General features: G+C 40.9%; 1 protein-coding gene across 1 annotated transcript in view; it reads left to right on the top strand.

Annotated features, from left to right (window-relative positions):
• The window catches only part of Zmynd8 (Zinc finger MYND-type containing 8), a 181,857-nt gene that overhangs the window by 158,151 nt on the left and 5,417 nt on the right, over window positions 1-18,289 (top strand). Inside the window, exons 9-11 of the mRNA XM_080274703.1 lie at window positions 6,729-7,135; window positions 7,196-9,964; window positions 10,290-10,442. Coding sequence (XP_080130829.1) covers window positions 6,729-7,135; window positions 7,196-9,964; window positions 10,290-10,442 — 3,329 coding nt within the window. The remainder of the gene's footprint in view (window positions 1-6,728; window positions 7,136-7,195; window positions 9,965-10,289; window positions 10,443-18,289) is intronic.

The raw sequence follows: 18,289 nt of genomic DNA, 5'->3' as shown, positions 1-18,289 counted from the left end.
CTATCCAGGGGGTGGTTGGGGTTTATTGCTCACCTAATGCTACGCCGGGATGAGTGAGACTGGTCACTTTCATCATAAATGTCAGGACCAACTTGCCTGGCCCTGGGCTGCTATGCTTCTCATGGGGCAACACAGGATTAGATGATGATGATTTCCTCCCTAATTCTTGTATCAGTGTCATTGTTTTCTGATTTTCAGCACTAGTTTAAAGCAAGTAGAATGTTCAGTGGTACAGGGAAAGAAGGTGGTTGATGTTGTGCAGGCTTAGGCACTGCAAGAGGATTGCATGAAGGTGTGCAGTATTAATGCCCACATAATGAATTTGTATGAGATTTTGGTGTGACATGAGAAAGTAAAATGATATGGTCATGTGGAGAGAAGGGTGCAATTAGAGTGGTGAGTATGGTATACATGAGTGAGTTCAAGGGTGGGAGGAGCCATAGTAGGCCAAGAAGATGGATAGATGTGGTAAATGAGTATGTAAGTGAGAAAGAGATACAGAACGTGCTGAGGCATGAGATCGAGCTATCTGGATGATTTTTGTGTGGAGGAGTGTATGACCAGGGTCTGGCACCTGTTTTTAACATGACAGTCATCTGTTTACTTTTTTTTCCCCTCAATGCAAGGAAGAAGTATTTGAAGGCCAGGAGCCTGCAAATTGTTCCCTCCAAGAAAGAACAAAAAACAGAGAGCCAAAGTCAAGAACCGTTCATTTTGAGATGCCTGGACACACTGTTTGAGAGACTAGAGATCATAGGCAGGAGGAAATACAGACTGTGGGAGACAGTTCCAGAGTTGACCTGTTGCATACATGAAGGGATAGGAGTAATGGTTAACTCTTGCATCAGAGAGTTGGACAGAAATGGGATGAGATTTTGTTGCTAGACGGGTTCTATGTACCTACAGAAGTGTTGGAGGGATGCAAGCATACAGTTCAGAGGAGCAATGACTATTGAAGTAGCGATAGAAGGAGATAAAGATGCAACAGTGCTGCAAAGAGGTGGAGGTTGAAGAGAGGCAGTGAGAGGAGGAGAATTAAGATGAAAAGCCTTTGACTCCACCTTATTGAGAAGAGCTGTATATGGGGTGAGAGTTGTACTCTATACAGGGGTGAATAATACCTGTGTATAAAGTCAACAACTCTGCAGGGGTAAACAAAGCACAGAGTCGGCTTAGCACACTCAATCTCTTGGAAGCAGAGTTTACAAGAGAGGTAATATGTTCTTTCCAAGAGAAATCCCAAGAGAATGAAACCCCAAGTATGTTTAAAGGTGATGCAGGAATGAAATGGACATTGTTAAAAACTATAGGGTACTGCTGTGAAAGATTTTTATTGAGTTGATAGAACCAGGATTCTGGGGGCTTGAATGATGAGCGAATGGAAACGTGACCCATTGGATTAGGCATACTTGGGCTGTATGGACATTGCGACTCCTCACCCTGCCTTAGGGTGGAAAAGGAGGTCCAGATGATGATGATGATAGATGTAAGAACCATGTTTTTGATGCATTGAAAAACAGGAGATTATTTTTACCCCAATCAGAGATATGAGCCAAGTCAGACATTAGGTGTGCCATAGCCTCATCCCTTGTTTGTTGAAGTAACTGCTGAGATGGATGCTGCGGGAAGCAAATGGAGAGGTGAAGGGTGAAGTCATCAGCATATGAGTGGATATAGCTAGATGTACAGCTTAGAAGATCACTGATGAGTAAGAGGAAGACAGTTGGTGATAGGAGAGATTCCTGAGGAACACCACCATTGATAGCTGTAGGAGGCAAATGGTGGCCGTCTACAGCAGCAACTATAGAATGACCAGAAAGGAAGCTAGAGATGAAGGAACAGATAGAAGGTTAGAAACTGTAACGGGGCAGTTTGGGAATTAAAGATTTATGCCAGACTTGATCAAAAGCCTTTGAGATGTCAAGTGCAATGGCAAAGCTTTTGCCAAAGTCCTGAAAGGAGGATGACCAGGAGTCTGAAAGGTAGATGAGAAGTTCGCCATTGAATTGTCCCTGGCGGAACCCATGCTGACGATCAGAAAGAAGGTTGTGATAGGAACGGTGCTTTAAGATTTTTTTGTTAAGAATAGACTCGAAAACTTTTGAGACACAGGATGTTAAAGCAATTGAACGATAGTTGGAGGGTTGGAAATGTTCACCCTTCTTTGGGACTGGTTGAACGAGAGTAAGCTTCCAGCAAGAAGGAAAGGTACAAGTTGACAGACAAAGGTGAAAGAGTTTTCCTAGGCAGGGTGTAAGCACTGAAGCACAGTTCTTGAGGACAACAGGAGGAACCCCATCCAACCCATATACCTTCTTAGTATTGAGGCCAGTGATGGCAGAAAATACATCAACTGTAGAAATTTAAATATTAACCATGAGAAAGTCAGAGGGGGAAGTGATGGAAGAACAGTACCAGAATCATCTGAGGTGGAATTGAGGGAGATAGTCTGAGCGACGAGTTCTGCTTTATCAGCTGAAGAAATAGTTACAGAGCCATCAGAGTGGAAAAGAGGAGAGGAGGATAATGAGGTAAAGTTGTTAAAAAGGTTTTTGGCAAGGTGCCAGAAGGAATGGGAAGAATTTGAGTTGGAGAGTTGAGAGCATTTAGTACGAATGAAATTATATTCAGCAGAGTGAAGAGCAGACTTAGCATGATTCCAGGCAGAATCATATAAGAGATGTGATTCAGGAGTGGGTTAGCACTGGTACCTTTTGTAGGCTTTTTCTTTGTTGTGAACAGCATTAGAATAAGGATGATTAAACTTTTTTTTTTTTTTCAAAGGATATGAGATAAGAATGTATACTGCCATGCCTGAGAGAATAACGTCCATAATGCACAAGGCACACTTCAGTGGCTTTTGGTAATGGAAGCAATAATCATTCTAGGGAAAATCAAAGTAGCACTGCCTGAGGGCCTCTCAATCAGCAGCTCCAAAGTGACGCAACTGATGTTTCGTTGTAGGGTCCACAGGCCTTACTGGAGCGATAGGACAGGTTAAGGTGATAAGGTTGTGATTGGAGGAGCCCAATGGAGAAGAAAAATTAACGGTGTTAGAGGTCAGTTATGTTGGAACTTCTCCAAGGTGGTCTGGGATACTGGTAGGGTTCTGTATAAGCTGCTCTAGGTCATTAAGGATAGAGAAAATGTAGACTTGTTCACCAGGTGGATCAGTGAAAGGAGAGGAGAGCCAAAGGTGGTGGTTAACATTGAAATCTCATAGAATGGAGATTTCAGAGAAAGGAGAAATGGATAGGATGTGTTCCATCCAAGAAGTAAGATTGTAGGAGAATTTTTCATAGTCAGTTGAATCAGGGGATGAGTAAACAGCACAGATAAATTTAGTTAGAGAATAACAAGAAAACCAAAGCCAGAGAGTAGAGACTTAAGAAGATTCAAGTTCAGGAACACGTAAGCACAATATGTTGGTGTGCATAGAAACAGAACAGCCACCTTTGGTTTTGAAATGAATATAGAGAAAGTTGGAGGATACAGAGAAGGGTTAGCCATCCGTTGCCATAGACAGCTGAGTCTCAGTTAGGAAAAGAAGGTGGGGTATAGAGGAGAGGTGGTGCTCAACAGAAAGTTGCAGAATGAAGTTAGTTAGTGGTTCGAGGCATCTTGCTGGGTCGTCACCAGGAGAGGGGCGGACGGTGAGTGCAAAGTTTGTGTGTGTGTGTGTGTGTGTGTGTGTGTGTGTGTGTGTGTGTGTGTGTGTGTGTGTATTTACCTATTTGTAGTATACAGGAATTGAGCAATGCTCGTGTTGTCCTGTTTCCATATCCACATTTATCAAGTCTACCTTTACACACATGAATGTTTTTCTCATGCACCACTTCTTTGTCTAAGTCGTTCCAAATATTTAAGTACCTAATATACCTAATTGTGATATACACGGAATGTACTATGCTCGTGGGTTTCCGTCGCTGTTTCTCAGTAAGTCGAATTTAACTTTAAACTCGTTCAAGTTTTTAGACTGGACGATCTCTTTGTCCAGGCTATTCCATAAGTCTATACTTCTGTAAGGAAAGCTATATTTCTTGATATCCTTCAAGCAGCGTGACTTTTTCAATTTCATTCCATGTCCTCTTGTTGCTCTCTTATCCCATACAAACAGATCTTCTTTGTCAATTTTATCTACTCCCACCATGGTCCTGAACACCACAACCATGTCTCCCCTCTTTCTCCTCTCCTCTAACGAAGGCAAATCCAGTTTTTCCAGCCTCTCTCTGTATGACAGGTCTGTCAGACTGGGGACCATCTTGGTTGCTGTTCTTTGTATTCTCTCAATCTTGTTTATATCTTTCTTTTTGTGTGGGGACCACACTACCGCTGCATATTCTAACCTGGGGCGGATCATGGCCACTATCAATTTTTTCATCATTTCCTCATCCATATAATGAAATGCTACTCTTATGTTAGTCAAGAGTTTATAAGTCTCTCCAACTATCTTGTTAATGTGCTTTTCTGGTGACAAACTATCTTGGACCAGCACTCCCAAATCTTTCTCTTCTCTCCTTTTTGTGATTAATTCATCACCCAAAAAATAATTCAGTGATGGTCTTCTGGTACTTTTACCCATTTCCAATATTTTACATTTCTTTACATTAAATTTCATTTCCCACGTCCGGCTCCAATTGTGTATCCTATCCAAATCCTCCTGCAGTATTTTACAATCCTCCTCAACCTCTATCCTCTTCAAGATCTTTACATCATCAGCAAACAGACTTGCATAACTGTTCACTCCATCTACCATATCATTTACGTAAATCAGGAACATTACTGGCGCCAACACTGAGCCTTGAGGGACTCCACTTGTTACTTCCCTCCATCCAGACATCTTTTCCTTTATTACTGTCCTCATTTGTCTGTCTCTCAAAAAGTCTCTCATCCATTCCAGAAGTTTCCCCTTTAGTCCTCCTATATGTTCTAGTTTCCACATTAGTCTCTTATGAGGTACCTTGTCAAAGGCCTTCTCTAAGTCTAAGTACACACAGTCCACCCAACCATTTCTCTCTTGTACCACATCAATCGCTCTTGAGTAAAAGCTCAACAAGTTAGAAACACATGACCTTCCACTTCTGAATCCAAACTGACATTCAGCCAAAATATTCATCTCTTCCAGATATTTTATCCATCTGTCTTTCAGGATTCTCTCACACAATTTTGCGACCATGCTGGTTAGAGACACTGGTCTATAATTCAGGGGTTCTTCCCTGTTTCCTCCCTTGTAAATTGGTACCACATTTGCCCTCTTCCATTCTTTTGGCACTTTCCCCTCTTCCAGTGAGCATACAATTAAGCTGTGAATTTTATCCGCCAGTAGTTCTCTGCATTCCTTCAGTACCCAATTAGAAATTCCATCAGGTCCTGGGGCTTTCCTTACATCTTGAGTTTCCAGTAATTTATACACTTCCTGTACCTCCACTTTTGTATCTTTCATCACCGGAACATTTCTAATCACTCCCTCCCCTTCCACAAGCTCCTTTTCTTTAGTGAAAATTGACTGGAAACGTTTGTTCATTATTTCTGCTTGCATTGCCGCATCCTTAAAGACCTCTCCTTCTACTTTCAGCTTGGTGATTCCTTCCTTTTGTTTCAGTTTGCCATTAACAAATCTAAAAAACAGTTTGGGTTCATCCTTGCATTTGTCAATTATACCTTTTTCAAAATTCCTTTCTTCTTCTCTACATATTCTTGTGTATTCATTTCTTGTTCTTTTATATTCATCCTTTGTTCTGTCGTTACCTCTCTTTCTCCAATTGTTCCACGCCTTATCTCTCTCTTTTTTTGCTATCATACACCTTCTATTAAACCACTCCTTTTTCCTGTTTTCTTTCCATCTTACTCTTGGTACAAATTTTTCCACTCCCAAATTATAGAGGTCTAGAAAGATATCCCATTTCCTCTGTATCTCTCTTGTTTCCCTGAATTTTCTCCAATCCGCATTTTCAAAAAAGTTTCTCAATCCTGTAAAATTTGCTTTCCCAAAGTTGTATCTTCCCTGTCTATGAAGCTCGTCTCTTGGCTTGACGTTTCCTATTAACATCTGGAACTCAGTGACCACTTGATCACTTTTTCCCAAAGGACAGAGATATTCCAATGATTCTATTACATTGGGTTCTTTGGTGAACAGTAAATCTAACCTTGCTGGTGTGTCCTCACCTCGAAACCGTGTCTCTTCTTTGACCCATTGCGTCATCACATTATTGATTATTATATTTAATAACATAGTGCCCCACGAATCCTCGCTGCCTCCCGAGTACCATTCCTCCCAGTTCACCTCTTTACAATTATAGTCACCCACCAAAATTATATTATTGCTTTTCTCAATTATTTTTTGCAAGTAGCTAGCCATATCTGACAACATCTCATGGTATTCGTCATCCATCCATGCTCTCGTCTTTGGGGGACCATACACTACCGCCATATCTCTCTTAACATTCTCTCCAGTTCCTAATTTCATATATATCACTTCAGCCCTGCCTTCTCCCATTTCCACAGTGTGTGTGTGTGTGTGTGAAGTGGGGTCAGGATTCCGGGGTCATGAATGGTGAATAAATGGAAGTGTGGCTTATTCAGTTGGACAAACTTTGGATAGTGTCTCATTGTCTTGGGATTTTTCTTGGTCTCTGGACCCTACCTAATCCAATCCTTTGGTAGGAAGATAAATCAGGATGATGGTGATGGTGTGGTGAAAACTAATGTAAATGGTATTATATTTTCAGATGATGAGACCTCGTCAATTGCCTCAACAGACAGTGGAACCGGACATAGAAGGCGAAGAAGAGAATCTGGTACATCCACTGCCACTCAGGGTACCGAGACAGAAACTGAAATGGCTACAAGGGAGTCAGATATTGCAGAACCAGATAGACCAGGCATACAGGGTACAACTAATGCAGATGATTGTTCAGGAATTCTAGGAAACCTAACCAAAGAAGAAAGAAATAGTGATGATGAAGATAGAAAACTAAAGGGGGAATTGAAAATGGATGATGATGATGACTTGGATGATGAAGAAATGGAGGATTGTGGGAAATACCCAGGTCAAGTGAATTCAGAGGATGAACAGGATGATGATGATATTGAGGAACCAGATGACTGCTCTTTGATGAATGGCAAATCCTCTGAAGTCACAGAAAAATGTGATGCCAGTGATGATAATGAAGAGAAGAATGATACAACTGACCAGGTGAAGGAAGAGGAAGATGCAGAAGCAGAAAACCAAGATCAGAACAAAGATGATGGCAAAGACCTACAAATGCCTGAAGAAGTACCTGATGAGCAAGAAATTAAGGGAGATGAAATCAGTTTCCCATCGTTAGACCTAGAAGCAGATAAAGAAGACAAAGAGGAAACAGATGCAGCAGAGGAAGAACAACCAGAAAACCAAGATAAGGAGGAAGAGGAGCAGGAAATGAAGAATCAGGAGGAAGAGGAAGAGGAGGAAGAAAAAAAGGAGGAGGAGGAGGAGGTGGAGAAGGAAAAGCTGGAGGAGGAGGAGAAGGAGGGGGAGGAGGAGGAGGAGGAGGAGGAGGAGGAGGAGGAGGAGGAGAAAGAGGAGGAGGAGGAGGAAGAGGAGAAGGTTGAAGAAGAGGAGGAAGAGGAAGAAGGGAAACTTGGTGGTAATCTTGAATTAAGTACTGAGGAAGAAGATGACTTAGGACCTCTTGTGCTGAGTACAGAAGAGGACGAACACAAAGAGGAAAGTGAACCAATGAAAGATACCCATGAGTCCCCAGAATTGTCCAGTGAGGAAAAAGACTTGGTTGACAGCATGGAAGTGACCTCCCACAAAGACACAGTAAATTCTCAGCACCCAGATAGTACAAATAAAAGTGAATCTGCTAGTGTACAGTGTAAGGACAAAGAAGACTATAACTCAGATGGTGATAATATTAGTGAAAGTAATGATGATGCCAAGGAAAGCGTAATGGATAATGGTGATGAGGAGGAGGAACAAGAAGTCAAAAGAGGAGATGGTAGTGTAGATGATAATAGTGATAAGATGAGTGAAGGTGTATATAGTGAAAGTGAGAAAATGCCTGAAATAGGATTTAAAACTGATGATACTGATGATGAAGGGGAGAGTGAGAGTGAAGCAGAGAGAATGAATAAAGAGCTCAAATTAGAGATAGATTGTAAATTAGATGACTTGAAAAACAAAGATGACCTGAGTAACCAGGATAATGTTGAGGAAAATGATTTTGACAATGCAACACTTAAAGAAAGAACAGAAGTGGAAAGTGCTGAAAAGAAAGCTAAATATTCTGAACCAGATAAACAGTGTAAGTTAGAGGCAGAAAATGAATGCGTTGATGACACAAGTAATGCAAGTGATGCAAATACAGGTAAAGATAGTTTGCAAGTTGAAGGCTCTGAAATATTTCGAAATGTAAGCTTTCTCTCCAGAGATGAGAAAGTAGAGAATAACAGTGACTGCAAGAATAAAGACGATGGTGATAGAAATAAAAAATCAAGTAGGCCTAGTGAAGCTGAAAAAGAGGATGGTGATAGAAATAAAAAGTCAAGTCGGCTTAGTGATGTCGAAAAAAAGGATGAACATATGGATATTGATATTAAACAAGAAAAGTTAGATGAAAAAGAAGAGGAGGAAGCAATGGTAAGGAAAGATAAAAATGAAGAAGGCAGCTTGGATAATCAGAAAGATGATAGCAGAAGTTCACTCTTTGATGCAGTGCAGCTCATGAAAACAATGGGTACCATAGCAATAACTAGGATCGATGGTAAAAGTTTAGGTGATACCAGTACAAGTAGTGGAGACAGCATCACATTAACCCGTGCTAGCAAAGATCCACAGAAAAATGATGATGTTGAGGAGGATAAAAGAAAAGACAGTGAAGACTCTGTCAGAACTGGGAATGGCTCGCAAAGACATTCACCCACAGCCAAAGTATCTGAGAGCAAGGATATGGAACAACATATATCCTCGCTGGGGTGCAGTGTGAGTGTTACTAAGGCAGTAGAGAAAGAGAAGGAGAAAGAAAAGGTAAAGGAGAAAGAAAAGGTTAAAATGCCCTCTGGAGTAGACACCACCAGACTAAGTCCTTCAATATCAATAATTCCAATGTCCTGTGGTAGTGATCGGCATAAAATGAAAACAACAGTAGCACCCTCTACACCATCTGGATCTCCTGCTCACCACTTAGGAGAGAGTTCATCTGGTCAGGATCACACCCCAGCTCCTGCCCCACGAGTGTCTTCATCCTCGAGTAGCTCTCCCCAAACAGTGAGTGGCAGTATCCCTCCTCCACCACCTCTATCTCACCCTCAGGCTCCTCCAGCCAGTGCAGCATCTCGTGGAGTATTTGGTCCTCCTCCCCCAGGCAGCCAGGTTGTAGGTCTGACTGGGGGACGGGGCCCTATTATGACAACTCCTGGAATGAGGATGATGGGTGGGACAGGGCCTGGAATGATGATGCCAACTCGAGTGGCGGCGGGTCCGCCCCCAAGGCACCTGCCACCGGAGGCTGGTCCTCTGGCAACCCAACTACATAAACACTCTCAGAAGTTAGCAGAGGTGATGAGAGCCACACTGGAGGATGTTCTTGGGGGGCTGGTAATGACTGGAACCCCTGAAGCACGAGTGGCTGCCTTGCAGCTGGAATTAGAGAGAACTAATTGGCGACATCAGCAGGAGTTGGCTGAAGTCAGACACAATGCTGATGTCATGCTAGTGGAAATGAGAGCAAACCTGGAGGCAGAGAAGCAGAGAGCCATAGAGGAAGTCAAAAGACAGACAGAGCAGCAGATGATTGAGGGCAGGCGGCAGATGGAACGACAAATGGTGGAAAGGCTTTCAGAAGTGCGGAGACAGATGGAGGCAGAGAAACAGAGGGCAGTGGAAGAGACAAAGCGAAAGCAGTGGTGTGCCAACTGTGGAAAGGAGGCACTGTTTTTCTGTTGCTGGAATACTTCTTACTGTGACTACCCATGCCAGGTCAGCCTGCATATATGTTTTCTCCTATTCTGATATTAGCTGTTAAAGGAGAAAAATTGCTGTAGCCATACTGTTACTAGTGTAATTGATAAATTTATTGTAGTCCATAGCTTGTAAAGCATATTTGAATACTGTGAAAAGGTAGTACCGGTACATAGCTACATACTTAGAGGCTTTGCAATTGCAATATTGCAGATTACAGTATTGTTTACCGTAATGGTAGCTGTGTATTTAAGATTTAATTGAAGCAACAGAAGTGATGGAACAACAATATAATTTTGCACCAATAATGATGCTTAATATTGCTCTTCACCTTTTCCACCAGCAAAGTCATTGGCCACAACATATGTCAGTTTGTGGCCAGAACAGTGATGGTGGTGGAGGTGGCGATGGAGGAGGGGCAGATTCCATCAATGGAGAGGCTAGTGCTCATTCCTCTCGAGTCTCAACACCAGTGCAGAACCTTGTGGCTGGCCAAGTGAGTCAAAGAGTAGTTTAAGGTGGTTTACAGTCCTATGAAAATGAATTTCATGCCATGATCATTAGGTAATTTGATTTAAAAAACTAAAATATAGAGGGTGAAAGTGGAAGCTAAAGTAATATAAGGAGCTAGCGCTGTAAATTAGCAAGCAAAAGCTGATTAACATTGGTATATGTATTGGAAGGATGATCAACATAGGTATCTGCATCAGAAGAGAAAAATCATCCGATACAGTAATTGGGATCGTGTTTGAATCAGCTAAGTAACGATAAGAAACAAACAAATGCTTGTTTTACTCAGTGATCTTAGACTGTAGGTAGCACTTTATATCTCCTTCATTTTAGATGTGAACTAAGGCTGTAATGATGATTACAGTAAAAAAGTCCTATTATTCGGCACCTATGGGACCGGGATGATGCCGAGATATTGGATTTGCTGAATAATAAAAAACCTACCCACTCAGTACCTTAAATATATTGGTGAACACTGTCATCACCACTTATGGTATTACAGCTGTGTTTGGAGAAAATACTGTATACTGTACAATACTGCAATCAATACAGTACTATACCTGAATCTGAAATATATATATAAATTAGTGAACCTATACAAGTGTAATGACACAGTTGGCCTACAAGTTAGAGAACATTTCCTGGATGGCCGAAATGATACGGAATATTACCTACCAGCTCAGTACATCACTTGTATTGGTGAACTCATCACTACTTATATTATTATAAATATGTTTGGAGTGAGTACTGTATACAGTACTTTTTCCAAACACAAAATAAAATAGTCGGATAATTGCACAAAATAAAGTGAAGGAATATGAATTGGTAAGGTCATTCTGATGAAAGTTAAACGTACATTTAGCACTCATTCTTTTGTTCGTTTTTTATGTTTACATGTGAAAGGGAGAGTATTGATGGAAACAGTAATGTATTCCATTAACCCCTTAATAACCTCTGGCATTGAACAACCCTTTACAGTACAGATGTCAGTGATGTCGAGTTAGTGAGCTATGAAAAAACTGTGAACAATTATGGGAAGGGAACGAAGGTCACTGGTATGTTTACACGACTCTATGATACGATTCCAAGCAGTCAGAGGGTCGGTTAACCCTTTAACCGTGGGCATTGTTTTGCCCCGACTGGCCTCTCCCGCGGGGGTTCCAGCCAAAATGTGAACAAACTTTAAACCTTTATAACTCTGCACAGAATAAATCTAGAGCGAAAAATAAGGTACCATTAGAAAGTACTAACCTTCGGCTTTGCATTGATGTAGGTTTCATGATTTCGTTGACTATCACTGGATGGGCAGTGCCGTTAGAAGTGAGCGATCTAAAATCACTATTTTTCGCTCACACACCATTACCTTCGCTCACACACTATTACCAAATGCCAACCTCATTCTGATAATAATACTATAAACATATATGAACACTGCACATACGATAAACACCGACTCTGTGTTCACTAAGGCAGGTAAAAGGCACTGTAATTGCCCGCACTTCACTGCCACATCAGCGGTGTTGTAATCACTATTTTTCGCTCACACACCATTACCAAATGCCAACCTCATTCTGTAATATTACTATAAACATATATGAACACTGCACGTACGATAAACACCCACTCTGTGTTCACTGAGGCAGGTAAAAGGCACCGTAATTGCCTGCACTTCACTGCCACATCAGCGGTGTTGTAATCACTATTTTTCGCTCACACACCATTACCAAATGCCAACCTTATTCTGATAATAATACTATAAACATATATGAACACTGCACATACGATAAACACCCACTCTGTGTTCACTGAGGCAGGTAAAAGGCACTGTAATTGCCCTCACTTCACTGCCACATCAGCGATGTTGTCACTCACACAGCTGGACAGATACTGATGCGTGTTGGTCGGGTGGGGTGGGGGGCCGGGGGGGTGGGAGGTGGGGGCCGGGGGGGGTGGGAGATGAGGGCCTGGGGGGTGGGAGGAGGGAGGTGGAGGTCGGCTGGAGTGAAAGAACTTAATAGCTACTCTCCCTTGAAACAATTGGCGCACGGAAAAAACGCGGGGTATTCAAAATATTCACAAACATTCGAGAATGACATCCGCGGTTTGGTCCAGTTTTTGCAATGTCATTCTGGAATGACACCCGCGGTTAAAGGGTTAATCTCAGATGTTTTCGGTCATTTGGTAAATGCACCGTAACTTTGTAACTTCTCCCGTGAATCATAGCAAATCATAGCATGGGTTTAGGAAGCTAAATAACACATTGTTAGGTGCGCCAGACGATTATCTTCACATCTTTAAGAAAATGGAAGAAGTTTAATCCCTCTCTGAGTACGTAGAGTAAGTTTCTTCCATTCTTCTGAAATCAATTTGTTTTTCTTAAAGATGTGGAGATAACCGTCTGGCTCACCTAGCAATGTGTTATTTAGCTTCCTAAACCCATGCTGTGATTTGCTATGAGTCACGGAAAAATTGATAAAGTTACGGGGCATTTACCAAATGGGCAAAAACATCTGAGATTAACCAACCACCTGACTGCTTGGAATCGTAGTGTAGAGTCATGTAAACATACCAGTGACCTTCGTTCCCTTCCCATAATTGTTCAGTTTTCTTTATAGCTCACACTAATTTGACATCACTGACATCGATACTGTAAAGGGTTGTTCAGTGCCGGAGGTTATTAAGGGGTTAATGGGATATATTACTGTTTGCATCAATACTCTCTCTTTCACATTAAACACAAAAACGAACAAAAGAATGAGCGCTAAATGTACGTTTAACTCTCATCAGAGAGACTTTGGCAATTCATATTCCTCCAGTTTATTTTTAAGTATTTTTCTGCCTTTAGGTTAGGTTAGGTTTGGTTAAATTATTAGGTACAGTTAAACTCGGTTAGGATAGGTTTGGTTAAACAGGACAGTCCCTTCCACCATTATGCTGAGGAATAAAAATACTAGAGCTGTCACAGCCGTACAGCTAAAAACAACGGGGAAACTGATTTAACAAGCACCATTTATTTATGGGTAATGCATTACAGTATCAGTGGTTCATGGGCTAGCAATTACTGGTAAATGTCACTTTCCGGAAGGCGTCAAGAATGAACGAATTTCACTAATTAGTGAGGGGACTTGGAACGTAACCCTCGCTAATTTGGAGGGGGTGGTTACTGTACTGTATGATACTGTGCAATATTGTAATCAATACAGTACTATACCTGAATCTGAAAAAAATATAGAAATTAGTGAACATACAGAAGTGTAATGAAACATTAGGCCTACAAGTCACAGATAATACTTCTTGGACTGCCGAGATAATTCCGGACATCTGCCGAACGATCAAAGATTTTCGTAAATGGGACCATTTCTCAAAACTGCCGAAATGTCGGATCTACCGAATAATCACCTGCCGAATAATATGACTTTTACTGTATTTTCCAAAAATTACAGTTGTATCCCACATCCTGCTGGCTTACCTTAATGGTGAAATGAATGATTAAGTTCAGTGTATGCCAACCTCATATATATAGGAGGCATAGTGTGCTGCAGTGACTCGCATTACACACACCATAAATGTGATGCATTTATATATTTTGAGACAGTCTTCAGTCAAGTGCAGGTACCCCATTTTATGAATGGACGACATATGAATATTTTGACTTTACGAAGGTAGAAACCGTACTTTGAATTTAAATTTTGATTTAGTTTATTCAGTTTTGAGTCCCTTGTTTATGATGGTAATTGAAGCCCTCTCATATGACTTCAGAAATGGACTTCCGTGGGAAATGTTGTAAGCTGGTGATTTGGTGCTGATTGGAGAAAGGGTATGGAGGAAAGATTGAGCAAGTGGAGAGTTGGTATGGGGCACTAGGGCTTAAGAGTAAATGCAGATAAATCAAAAGTGATGATATCTAGGGTTGCTGGCAGTACTGTCAAAGAAGAGGGAGAGTGGCCACATGCAATTTCACACGAGAGTGTGGGAAGCAATTCCATCTTGTGCAGTGTATGTGGTAAGTGGGTACATAAGAGATGTAGTGGTATTAGAGGTAGACTGCGAGATAATGCTGATTCTACGTTTGCGGTGTGTCAGGGAGAGCCGTTGGAGATTGCCAGGCATGAAAGGATTGAACTTGCTGGTGAGTCTCTTGAGTTTGTGGAAGAGTTTTGTTACTTGGGAGACATGTTATGTGCTGGAGGTGGGGCTGGAGCTAGCTCTGTGGCTAAGGTGAGAGAGTTTTGTTACTTGGGAGACATGTTATGTGCTGGAGGTGGGGCTGGAGCTAGCTCTGTGGCTAAGGTGAGAAGTAGTTGGAAAAAGTTCAGGAAGCTGTTGGCTCACCTGACAATGGGAGGGTTCTCCCTCCGTGCTAAGGGATCTTCGTATGCAGCATGTGTTAGGAGCGTAGTGCTGTATAGTAGTGAGACCTGGGCAGTGAAGGAAGAGAGTATCCGCAGGCTCAGACATACAGAAATTGCAATGATTAGGTGGATGCGCAGTGCGTCCCTGAGTGCAAGGCCTGGGGGGGCTAGGTTTATGATGGAAGAGTTGAGAGGTGGGATGGGACTGGAGTGTATTGGTGGTATAATGAGGAGGGGTAGATTGAAGTGGTTTGGGCATGTGGAGAGGATAGGGGATGATAATTGGGTGCAGATACAGTAGAACCTCTTTGGTCCGGACCCCTTTGATCCGGACTTCTGTTAATTCGGACAAAATTTAAAAATAATAAGCTCCAAAAATATGTTGAAAGTAATTCTAAAATCATTTTCAGTATCGGCGCGGAAAGCGATCGTCATTCGTTTAGTCTCGGATCAAGCTAGGTTGCAACATGGGCGCCTGTTTAAACACACGCTAGCATTAGTTCCATCAACTAGTTCACCAACCATTTATATTTTACGCTGTATTTCAAAAGTTAATCCTCCTTACCATGCCCCTTAATGCAAGTGTAGCTTCTGCAATGAATAAAGGTGTTAAAAGGAGGAGTTTGCTTACACAAAAATGGGTCAGAATATTCTGCAGTGTTTAATGATTACTGTAGGTTATTTTTTGTACTTAAATGTGCTTTACTTGTACATCAAACATTAGCTTCTTGCCCATATGGGTGTTATCAATATGCCAAACATGACAATGTATTTTTTGCTTACATAAGTTTTATTTTTATTCCAAATATTACAGTTACTTACTTAATTTATTTTTTTGCCTACACGGGCCGTAGTCACTTACTACAATTTAAAATGTAGGCTAGTTTCTTGTCATGGCCTAACCTGTAAATTATGCAATACAAAACTATCGTACATAATTAGTTTGGTTATTTTAATATCCTTTCATCTTTTGCAGTTATGTAGGGTTGACATATGCAACATATGTTAATAATTAACAAATATACGGTATGTAGACAGTTTTTGGTATGAATTGGAGATTACCCTGATGGTCCAGACAATCTGCTAATTCAGACAACCCTTCCCTCCATATAGTCCGAATGAGAGAGGTTCTACTGTAGTGATAAGCGTTAATATTGGAGATGGGGTGTGGGGGGTAGACCGAAGAAGACCTGGGATGAAGTCATTTAATGTGACCTCATGGTTAAGGGACTGAACAGGGAGGCTGTCGGAGAGCTACCAGTAGGTGACCAAGGCCGATGCATGCAAGCATGTTGGAGCCTTCAAAAACAGAAACAAAAACGATCTTTTCCCGGTCCAGTGATATGCAGTATGATACTCTCATGTGATGTTGGCAGCAAGCCACTCAGCCACATCTCCTAATCTGGCCTGCGATTGCTATTGTAAACAAATCATACTCTACTTCTGTGTTACCTTTTTTTTTTTTTTTTTTTTTTTTTTTTTTTTTTTTTTTTTAAAACTCCCCTGTGTCTACATTGTGTTTTGTGCATCCATTATGTCTACAAAACACCCATCTGTCTCTCTTGCGACTGGTGAAGAGAAGAAGAGGATGGCAATTACAATTGAGATGAAACTCAATTGCCCAGTATGAAGGCATCAAGCCTGTAGGTTGTGGGACAGTTTCCCATCAGGAAGCTTCCCAGTCGTTTATTTTCATGTCATTGTACTTAGCAAGTATACTAGTTTTTTAGTTATCTGAGTTGTAAAAATGATGATGGTTTATTATTTTTATGATGAATGTAAAATCTGGTGTCAGATTGTTATTATTCACAGAAAAAGTATTACTAAACCGCGAATCAGGCAGTGTACGATAAGTTTCTCTTCATCATTTAACAGTAGACTACATACAGGACATTAGCATTTATTTAATTATCTAACTTTAAGTTAACAATTGATATACATTTAAATTATACTAATAACCTACATGTGTTACATCTGTATAAGTACTATACTGTATGTAAGTTTGAGATTCTCAGCCTACTGATGGGAAATCATCCATGTTTTGACGGTGACTTGTCTTGACGGGGAATTGTCCTGGAACCTTCCAGTCTGCCTTGCGCTCACTACTGTAAATGACCAATACTCTACAGTCATCTGTGTTGCTTGTGTTTTTTTTGGATACCCCCCTGTATCTACATTGTGTTTTGTGCATCCATCGTTTCTGCGACGTGCCCATCTGTCTCTCCTGCTACCAGTGAGAAGAAGAGGAAGGCAATTACTCTTGTGATGAAACTCAAGATAATCGCTCAGCATGAAGGTGGCAAGCTCGTAGGGTCCTGGTTGTTTCAGCCATAAGTCATTTAGACCATAACGCCCACACTGGCAAACGGCCAAATTGCCTAATGACCTAAATAACATAACCTGACCTAACCTAAGCTAACTTAACCTATTTGGACGTTATGGCCTAAATGACTTACAGCCAAAACGACTAGGACTGAACCCATAATGGCCATCACACGTGAACTTGGACTTTTGCAATCGATGATCTCAGTACAGTATTCAGTAAATTACTTGAGATATTCAGCACTTTATTATAAAATAGACTGTGTGTTAATGATTTTGCCCAACTGTAGGGTAATGTAAGTGTTCTAAGCACATTTAAGGTAGGCTTGGCTAGGCTTGATGTTTGGTGGGTTAGATGTATTGACCCTGTCAAGTTTCTGGGCCAGGCAGATTATGTCTGTGCTGGAGTCAGCCGTTCTCTCGCTAGCCTACATCTTCATGCTGCAATATTGTTCTGTGATTGCTCTTTTTAAACACACATTTCATGATAGTTGGTTGGTTTTGGTGTCATTTTAAAGCTGAATAGTTGTACTTTATTGTGATATACAGTATATGCTCAAAAAAGGAAAACCAAAGAAAATGAAAAGTCAAAATGTTGATTTGAGGTTAAGTGAAAACCAAAAATTTTATAACTTGCTGTCCAAAAATATTCAAAAAAAAAAATAAATAAATAAAAAAATAAAGATATATAAATCTGGTTTAAACCATGCAAAACTACAATAAATTACCTTTACAGTGATACATAGATTATGGTTATTTCTGCATTTTATTGTATGGTAATGCAAAAGGAAAAAGATGCACAATTTTTTGAGAGTCTCGGCAGCATATTTGCCTTGTAATCTTTTTTTTTTTTGATCGGTTGGAGTAAGTACACGTTTTATGATAGGATCCTGGTTGTGGTGATATTTTGAAGCTGAATAGTTGTATTTATCGTTATATTTTCAAGAAAGGAAAACAAAGAATATAAAAAGTCAGAATTATGAGTTGAAGTTAGGCGAAAACCAATAATTTTTTACCATGCCATAGAAAATATTCAGCAAGAAGAAAGATATATAAATCTGATTTAAACCATGCAGAACTACAAAACTACTGCCAGCCACTCACAGAGCAAGCATTCCGCGACATCATGCCCGAGTCTCTCTGTTAAGATGCGCAAATG

This window comes from Coenobita brevimanus, chromosome 59 (assembly GCF_032717465.1).
Source record: "Coenobita brevimanus isolate Jiangsu-jjx chromosome 59, ASM3271746v2, whole genome shotgun sequence".
Lineage (NCBI taxonomy): Eukaryota > Metazoa > Arthropoda > Malacostraca > Decapoda > Coenobitidae > Coenobita > Coenobita brevimanus.
The sequence above is the reverse complement of the archived record's forward strand: the minus strand, read 5'-3'. Positions and strand labels throughout refer to the sequence as shown.